Consider the following 9089-nt stretch of genomic DNA (forward strand, 5'->3'; position numbering starts at 1 on the left):
TCAATGTAGCTTGGATTGGTTGCTCACATATGTAAGTAGTACTAATAAATACAACACTAATTTGTCTCATTTTTTCCTCCCCTTCCCTCTGGTGGTCTCCGAGCTCGATGGAGTCGCCCTCCCTCTGCTGGTCTCCGAGCTCGATGGAGTTGTAGACAAGATGAGCCTTGGCACCCTGGTGCTCCTCGGATAGTCTGCTGGGCGACGGCGGAGCTTCCTCCGGCAGCAGCTGCTCGTCTGACGCCGCTCGGGGGTCCGGGCCTCCTCTGTCATTCCTCCGTTGCCGTTGGCATTGCCGCTGCCCACGTACACTCCTATTTGTCATCCTTGCACGGAAGCGTCGATTTGGCAGCCACAAAATAAATGTGCACGCCGGCGACGCAAACACGAGGAACGGCGGAAGGCCAGCGCGCGAGTTGCCCCGTGCGTACCCTTGTGGAGCGGGGTGTCGTCATCGGAGTCCGGTCGACGCCGTGCTCCAACGGGCAGGTCGTCGCGGTGCCGAACGTGGCTGCCCAGAGTACCTGCGTGTCGCCGGAGGTGATCTTGGCTCCCAGAAAGGCCAAGGGATCACATTCACGTTAGTGTGAACACCCGATACCTGGAAGCAGCAAATGTGTGCAACGCTTAGAGCAAAAATTGTAAATGGATAGGAAAAAGAAATATTATCAACTTTCATGAAGATATTCAGCTATTGTTAGTTGACTAATCGTCACAATGTACATCTAGGACGAAGAATCACATACTATCAGAACACACGGTGCACTAGTGGGGACAAAAAGTTATAGAACACAATAGGATATTCTAAACAATAAAGTAACATTCTCACTGTTCTGGCTAGGGATAAATACACGCCCAAGAAAAGGAGAGGCATTGAAATTGATACCCTATGCAAAGTGTGTGGCCGGTTGAATGAGGATGGGGCTCATGTGTTTCTCAGGTGTAAAGGAGCTAAGAAAGTGTGGCTGGGAATGAATTTGGAAGATGTGAGAACTAAGCTTCTGGACTTAAATGGTCCAAAGGAGATGCTGAATGTCATTCTCCATATGGATCCGGCGAAGAAAATCAGAACGGTTTCTCTGTTATGGCAGTGGTGGAAACATAGAAATAAAGTGAATGCGGGAGATGGAAAGCTAAATACAGATGAAGTCGTGACACAAGCTGGAAGATGTGCTATGGAGTATGAGCAATTTTTATTTAGTGAGCAAAAAAGAGGAATTCAGTCCAAGAGAAGTGGCAGCCTCCTCAAGGGGAAACTCTGAAAATAAACACTGATGGAAGTTTTTTTGCTCTGAACCATTCTGGTGGATGGGGTTATGTTATTAGAAACACACTAGGGGAAGTGATTATATCTGCTGCTGGGAGAATGGAGCATGCTACAAATGCTCTACAAACTGAAGCTGTAGCTTGTCTGAATGCTTTGAAGGCGGCTGGTGACCTGGGAGCAGACGAAGTCGAAGTAGAATCTGATGCACTCTGTCTAGTGCAAGCTCTTAATGGAAATGGCTATGATCGGGCTTCCAATGGAGTACTGTTTAAGGAGATTAAAACTCTTTCTAGTTCAAAGTTTAATTCTGTCTCTTTTAAATTTGGCCCAAGGGCTTGTAATAAAGTAGCGAACGCTCTTGCGTCGTTTGGAGCGAAGTTGGTTCATCTACCCCAAGCTGCATGGCCGGGCGATGTTCCAAGTTTCGCTAGGAGTTTTGTAGCCAGCGATCAGACTGTGCTTTCTGGTTAATGGAAATGTGATTTCCAATGTCAAAAAAAAAAATGTACTCAGAACGTAAAGTAAAAAAAAAAATATAGTCAGAACGCCTTCGCTCCATGGCGTATGGTGCTAAGTGAATAAACATATCAACATAGCCCTAATGAATACTACATATAACAGAGAAAAGGAGGGGAAGACTTACATATAGGACAGAGTTTTACACGAATCAAGGAAGAAGATAGTAGGAATTCCAGGTATATGGTAATGGAGAATCCTGTTCAAAAATCCGCACATCAGGCCGATGTGCGCAATCTTATGCCAGTCATGGCCTCTTCTCTTCCTGCATCGTTGCTTCAGTACAGGGTGACAACCGCAGAATTGTAAAACCCGTAAGGAGGCAGGCAGCTCTGGAAGTGACTGGATCAGTATAGCTCTTTTAAATTCCAGTGTTTCGAGGGAGGTGAGCCTTGCCATGATTGATGGTAGAAACTCCAGACACGAAGCATCATGCACTCCCAGGCGTTTAAGATGGTTACAGTTTTGCATCAACCACTCCTCAGGTAAACATCTAGAACTGTTCTCAATATTCAAATACCCAACTGAGTTGATTCTTCTCAATGGTTCCAACTGCAAGAGAAATGGATTGCTGATTCCTAGTTTCTCAAGTTTTCCAAGGTGTGAAGGATATACAGTAGCAGTTTGACTGGGATCAGAAGCTTGAAACATTTGCATAGACGGGACGCCAAGAAGTTTGGCACATCCATAGACCTCTAACTCTCTAAGGGACGTCAGTTCTTCTATCCCGTCTAAAGCAGCAAGCTCGTCACAGTCCACAATTGACAAATGCTGCACTGTGGTGAGACTCCTAAAAATATCTGCCGAAGGAAGGGCTGTCATTGCACAATTATATAAATACAGAGTAGTAAGAGAAGTGAGGCTGCACAAAGAAGTGAGGAGATAAGTCTCATAAGCACCACATGAATCAACATAAAACTCTCTGATAGACGATGGCAAACTGATATCTGCCTGTGGGGCCATCAGGTTTGGGCAACCCGCCACTTTCAAACTTTTAAGAAGTGAGAGTGCCTGCAATTGATCCATTGGCAGATGCAACAGATTTTCACAATACTGAATGTCTAATTCCTCCAGACAAAAGAAACAGTACTCTTGGCCCAGTGTGACTAGGTTTGGACACCTTCAGATCTTCAGCCTGGAACATAGTGGCTTTTGACTTACTGTTGTTTCACAAGAATGGTAAGTTGCAGGAAGAGTAGACAAACCAACATCAATTATTTCTAGATAAGCGAGAGTAGATGGCAATGCTGGAATATTTCTCAATACACTGCATTGACTAATGCAGAGTTGCTCGAGCCGCCGAAACATAATCATACCCTCCACTTCAACCCACTCCTCTAGCAATGGAAACCTAACAATTGAGAGCAACTTAAGAGATGGGAAGGCAAAAGTAACCTCACAGCCATAAAAGGATTCTTCTATTCTTCTCACTGCATTCATGTCTCTTAAGTAGAGATATTTGAGTGAAGGTAGCCTGCCTAGAGGTGGAAGGTGTTGCCAGTTGTTACAACATGCGAGCGAAATATATGTCAAGTTGGTGAGCATGGGATTTTCCATCCAATACGGAGATTTCATACCACTATATCCTTCAATCTTCAGCTTGGCAAGATTTGTGTGAGGTTGAAGGCTATTGAGTACTCGTTCCTCCCTATCTGCTTCAAGTTGGCTACTCTGCCAAGTGAGTGACAGCATAATGAGATTTTCCTTTTCACCCAGCTTAGCCAAAGTAGCTTCTCGTGCATTGACATTTTCAAGCCCACTGGCATATAAATGACGGAGACCTTTTAGGTGCTCAAGCTCACGTGCCAGGAAACCATAGCGATGTGGGACATCGAAATGCAAGTGTTGAAGGGAAGTTAAGTGTCCAATAAAAGTTGGATCTCCAATTATTTGACCAGAAAAGTCTGGATATCTCAGACTAACCAAATTTCCCAGTCTCCAGGATACTAACAAACATCTATACACCCGTAACATCTGGAGATGATATAACTTGTATATAGAGCAAGGACACCAGAATGAATATCTTGCCACTTTCTTTAGTGGCCCCCGATGATGCAAATAACGAAGGTGCATTAAATTACCAAATGCATCAGGCAGCTTTAAAAGTGAGGATCTGTTTACTCCCAAAACCCGTAATTTTGTTGCTACTTTTAGCACTTTTTGCAGTGCAACCCACTGATCCCTTTTCTTTATTGTTTCATCAAATGATATAAGAAGGGTCCGCAGCTTGTTTAGTGCAGAGAAATCTGTGAACACTCTACGATTTTCCACTGTAATTATTGCATGGCGAACTGTTCTTGGAATACTACCATAATAACAGCTGGAAATATTGATACATTCTGTTTTGGACATGGTACGCCCTAGCTCATGCAATAAATCATGTATCACATAGCATTCATGAGAAAACTCACCAAGGTTACTCATTTTGCTGGTATCTCCTGAATGTATCTCAAAGAAAGACTTCCTTGCAAGTATGCCCAGATAATGCTCTCCCACATCCTCTAACGTATGATCTTCATCTACAGATAGCTGGATTAGTCCTGAGCCCATCCATAATTTGACCAGATAGTCTTTCGTGAACTCATAATCTTCTTCGAACATGCTGCAGTATCTGAAGCAAGCCTGTAGATGTGGGGGAAGATGATGATAACTTAATCTTAGAATCTTCATGACACCTTCGTTACCATGCTCAATAGTAGAGATATTTTCTTTTAACATTCGGTTCCAGTATATACTATCCATAGAGTTGTTCAATAGACCACCCAATACCTTTGCAGCTAATGGGCTCCCACTCAACTTTTTAATGATTTTCTTTCCAATATCTTGCAAGTTCACATGATCATCAGGATTTACTCCAAAAAATGCATGTTTGTTCAGAAGTGCCAAAAGATCATTATCATCTAGACCCCCCAATATCAGAGACTTGGTTCGTTCTCCTACTACTCTTTCAAAAATGTTTACAACTGATTGCATTCGAGTTGTCAATAAGATTTTACTACCCTTTTGGCCAAATTTTAGAGGGGCGACTAACTTCTCCCAGTCACTTCTTCTCTCATCATTCCATACATCATCAAATACAAGCAAAAATTTCTTCAAGCTCAGTTTCCTCCTGATGATCTCTTGAAGTGTATTTAGACAAGTGATATCAGTACCTCGTCCAGTCATTTCTTGTGCGATCTTTCTTGCCAGACCATGAACATCAAAATCACTGGAGACACACACCCACATAATATGATCAAAACATTGCTTCACTCTATGGTCATTGTAGACTGCTTGTGCTAGTGTCGTCTTGCCCATGCCTCCTATGCCCACTATAGCGTAAGTGGAGACATTGCAACCATCACGATTTTGAATATCATCGCTTCCTTGCTTGACCAACCATTCAATAACCTGATCCCTCTCGGTGTCACGGCCAAGTATTTTTTCATCAACCAAGAAGGAACTAGTCTCCCGGGGATTACCGATTTCCTGATGACATATGTGCCTCAAACTCGATGGATCAAAACGATCCACGAGTAGTACGAAACGCTCCACAGTAGCAGCAACCTCAGCAAGTTTCCTCATCGCATCTACCATTCTCTTAAAAGTACCAACCTTAAGCATAGTACTAGCAAAAGTGCCCATGCGTTGCATCGGGAGAAACAAGTTCATATACGTAGCAGCGAACCATACCTAATAAGATTATATTGCAAGCCCTTCGCCGCACTGACTCGTAATACCGCATACTACTAATGATGGTGTGGGCCATCCTTAAATTAGTACTTCCCCCTGGTCAATAGAATTGCCTAAAAAAAGATATATCTTTGCCTTTGTGTCAGGCTTTTGCCGCTCAACGAAAGAGAAAACGGAAGCAGGGCGGAAGCCGGAGTAGGATGGGTGCGATAAAAATACCCCAAATCATACCATTCAAACCTGAATCATCCCAAGAACAAGAGAAAATAGGGATAACTTCCTAAGGCGGTCTCGAACCAACAATGATATCAACAAAGACGGAGTCGGTGGCAGCGCTTGCATAGCTCGTGGAGTGGCAACGACGGCCTCGAGGGTTGAGCATACCTTCCATCAAGGATCCGCGGTGGTCAGCCCTCCACACACCCCACTCTCTATGTTTCTCTCTCTCGTACCCGTTCTGATGGAAGGGATGCGCAGCAGGCGGCAATGAAGGAGTTTGTAGAGTCGGCTCAGGCTGTCTAACACGAACTGTCCGACGACACAACAAACCCTTTAGATCTAGAAAAGATAAGACCGTGTGATTCTCATTGTACCAGAACCGGTAGCAAACTCTGCCGCAACCTAGAATTTCTTTCTTACCGTCTATATTCTGGTTTAATTGAGATGTGATAAAATAGATTATGAGATTTCTACAGCCCCATAGTTTTCACATAAATCCTACCGTACGTCCTAGCTTTGGTAACGCACAAGTCTTTTTAGCAGGGCTCATACCGTTTTTTACTTTTCTGATTTTGTCACTGCTTGCAAAGCTCTGCAAAAAATGCAATCTGAAAGCAGTGATCTTTGTGCAAAAAAGGACCAAGGAGATAAAGCTGTGACTACCGTCTTCATGCGTTTCTAGATATGGGGAATTCCCCATTTGGAGAGACATAGGCCAGCAGCTCAAGCCAGGAAACATTGTTACAGTCCTCGTCTACCTTGCCCTAAAGAAATTAATCTGACCATAAACCATCACTATACTATCCCAGTTTATGAAAGAGTGCAGAACTTGGATCAATTCAAACACTGAAAGCTATATCATGTTTCTGAATTTCTTGGATGATCGTTGTACACAACATCTCAATGTAACAGCACAAATCCTTGGGAAGTTTGTTGTAGTTGTCTTGAACGGCACTGAATGCTTAGCAGAAGAAGGGCAAAAAATGCTTCTTCAATTTCTGTCAGATTGCTAGCCTGATGGAATTGTGCAGTTGTAGCTAGCTAAGTGGTGGTGGTGTCTGAGTATGTCGGCAATCTGGGGGCTTCGTGCTCCAGCCTCAAGAAGTCAAGAACAACGATCCGGCAGCCAACAGATTCACATCGGCTTAACACCACCAGTACACGGACGAACGAATTTCTCCGATCCTCCATCCGCTCTGGCGGTCTTACCTCCTCCTTTGCCAACATGAGTTCAGACAGCAATCTACGATTGAAAATTTAGACAAAATGAGTAAATGGTTGAATTAAAGAAAAGTTTGTCGCTCACGAAAAAATGTATAATTAAGAGCAGCCCAAAAAACTTATTTTTTGAAAAAGTAAATCTTCCACTTATCCAATCTTCCACCGCATTGAGTAAATTTAAAGTCTGTCAAGTCATTGCCCTCAATAGCTCCGGGAGGCTATGGTCAATGGTCATTGGGGAAAATAAATCCACTACTACTCCCTATTTCCCTAGATTTAGCACATCTCCACTGGTAGGCCTCATCCTCGTCAGTTTCCCATCAGCGGATGAGTTCTGCATCTCAGACCGCTAGCATGTTCAGACAATGATGATTGGGGAGTAGCAGGATGCCTGCCCAGCCAGAGAAATCGAAGCCCAAGAGTGCTCCAAAGCGAAATTCAGTCTCCGCGTTGGTGCGGATCCACCGCCCGCCTATGCTCAGGTGCTGTTCGCATCTCGCCGTCAGAGTTGGCCGTGGCGCCGAAGGCCAGGGAGACCGGGGCGGCAGCGAGCAGACCCAGGAGAAACTGTGGCTTTGTCTCTTTTCCTCACCATGGCTGGTAGGGGGCGAGGCGGGCCTAGCCGCGCATGAACCGCCGATTTCTTCCTCGCCGTGTTCGTGGGATGGCATCTTTGCCTGCTCCACCATCCTCGGCTCCATTGGAGGAGCCAATCTTTCGTATTCCTCAATCCGTCAAATTTCTTCCAGTTCCGATCCATCCATCCGTATAGGCAATCTTGCGCTTCTCCATCAGCTCATCTAATAGCTTGCTGATGATTGCAATTTTGGAGCGTATATAAACCGGAGGAACAGGCTGTAGGAGATCGATGTGGGACTATTAAAATAGAGAATATCAATACAACTACGTTCTTTGGCTGGAAACCACCCTTGCTAATCTTAAAGCCCAGATCTAACACGCAAATTGAAGCCCAAGATTGTTCCCTGGTCTGCGGCGGCCGCGGCCGCATCGGGCTTGCCTGAACGCGAAAGAAGAACAAAACCAAACGGTACGTGGCACCTTGATGTATTATGTGTTTTGGTGGGAGGGTAAAACGGTCCAGAAAAAAAGCGTTGACGAAACTTTTTGGCAGAAACCTTAGCTCCTTTATTATTAGGTATAGATTGAACTGTTGGATAAACATCCACTTACACTTGTACAGAGAACTGCTAGCCTTATTACCTCGAGTTTTCACCTTTCTCTCAAGCTTGTAGTACTCCACTTCATCAAGAACATCCTCGGCCTCCTCGACAGCATCCCTGAGCTGCCAAAGCCATGCATCAAGCGCTTCGCTTTGGTCCCTCACCCGCTCCATATCAATGGCATCAAAGACTACTTGCACCTGTGGGAGAGTCCTCTCCAGCTTCTCCTTCACCGACTTCATCCCCTCTGCTTTTGTATACTTCTCCAGGTATTCAAAAGACTTGCGGACAATCGCAGAGATAGCTGAGACAGCCACAGCTTTACCAGCGAAAGCCAAGGCCATGGTTGGAGACAAGGTGAGCAAGCAAGTTATCAAACAAAGGTATCGAAGTACACAGTTGTATCAGTGCTCTTGTAATGGCAGCCGGCAAAGCAATAGCTAAGGAACAGCGGTGCTAAAGAAGCACTCTTGTCCACTGAGCAGCACTTGTGTTATCAAGTCGTTGATGGCCCCACTGAGGAAGACGCGTCCAAGATGAAATTATCCCCTTCTGCATTATTTGTGGAAAATCAGCACCAAGATCTACACGTGATGGCTCGGGACCATGAAATGCCTACTACACTGATGGTCTAATAGTGATGGCGTAGACTTACTAAAAGCAAGTCAATGAATATGTTCTAGGTGGCAACCTTGCCCTCTTTCTTGGCAACTTCAAGCCAGTACATGTGGACAGCTAAGATAGATGAATATATTGTATTCAAGTTATTGTGTATTCAGGCAAGATTAGTGCTGGAACTAATGTAAAAAATCAGCAAAGGGTGATAGTTTAAACTAGTGCAGGAACTATTGCACCAATCCTCCTGTTACTGCACTGATGTTTCATCGTGTTGCCATGTCTCCTGGCCGAGTAGCTCCAACTGGACTCGATTCAGCATAAGGTAATTGGGATTCTATCTGCCCCTTACATGTTTAAATTTCAATCAAATAGTATCGATCAAGGTGTCAAATAAT

At 44.5% G+C, this 9089-nt stretch overlaps 2 protein-coding genes across 3 annotated transcripts; both read right to left on the reverse strand.

The window, feature by feature from the left end:
• Positions 1-428: 428 nt before the first annotated feature.
• Positions 429-2809, reverse strand: LOC124674935 (disease resistance protein RGA2-like). The gene is made up of 2 exons (XM_047210988.1): positions 1911-2809; positions 429-601 (listed from the first exon to the last, which is right to left on the reverse strand). Exons 1-2 carry the CDS (start codon positions 2807-2809, stop codon positions 577-579), a joined length of 924 nt encoding a protein of 307 aa, XP_047066944.1. The 3' UTR covers positions 429-576.
• Positions 2810-2887: 78 nt separating this feature from the next.
• LOC124674934 (putative disease resistance protein RGA3) lies at positions 2888-8524 on the reverse strand. Of its 2 annotated transcripts, none has more exons than XM_047210987.1 (2): positions 8062-8524; positions 2888-5393 (listed from the first exon to the last, which is right to left on the reverse strand). In XM_047210987.1, exons 1-2 carry the CDS (start codon positions 8418-8420, stop codon positions 2906-2908), a joined length of 2847 nt encoding a protein of 948 aa, XP_047066943.1. In that variant the 5' UTR covers positions 8421-8524; the 3' UTR covers positions 2888-2905. The 2 variants fall into 2 exon arrangements, with proteins under 2 accessions (XP_047066943.1, XP_047066942.1); XM_047210986.1 differs by having other exon boundaries at positions 2888-5390; positions 8059-8524.
• Positions 8525-9089: the final 565 nt, after the last annotated feature.

This window comes from Lolium rigidum, chromosome 7 (assembly GCF_022539505.1).
Source record: "Lolium rigidum isolate FL_2022 chromosome 7, APGP_CSIRO_Lrig_0.1, whole genome shotgun sequence".
NCBI lineage: Eukaryota > Viridiplantae > Streptophyta > Magnoliopsida > Poales > Poaceae > Lolium > Lolium rigidum.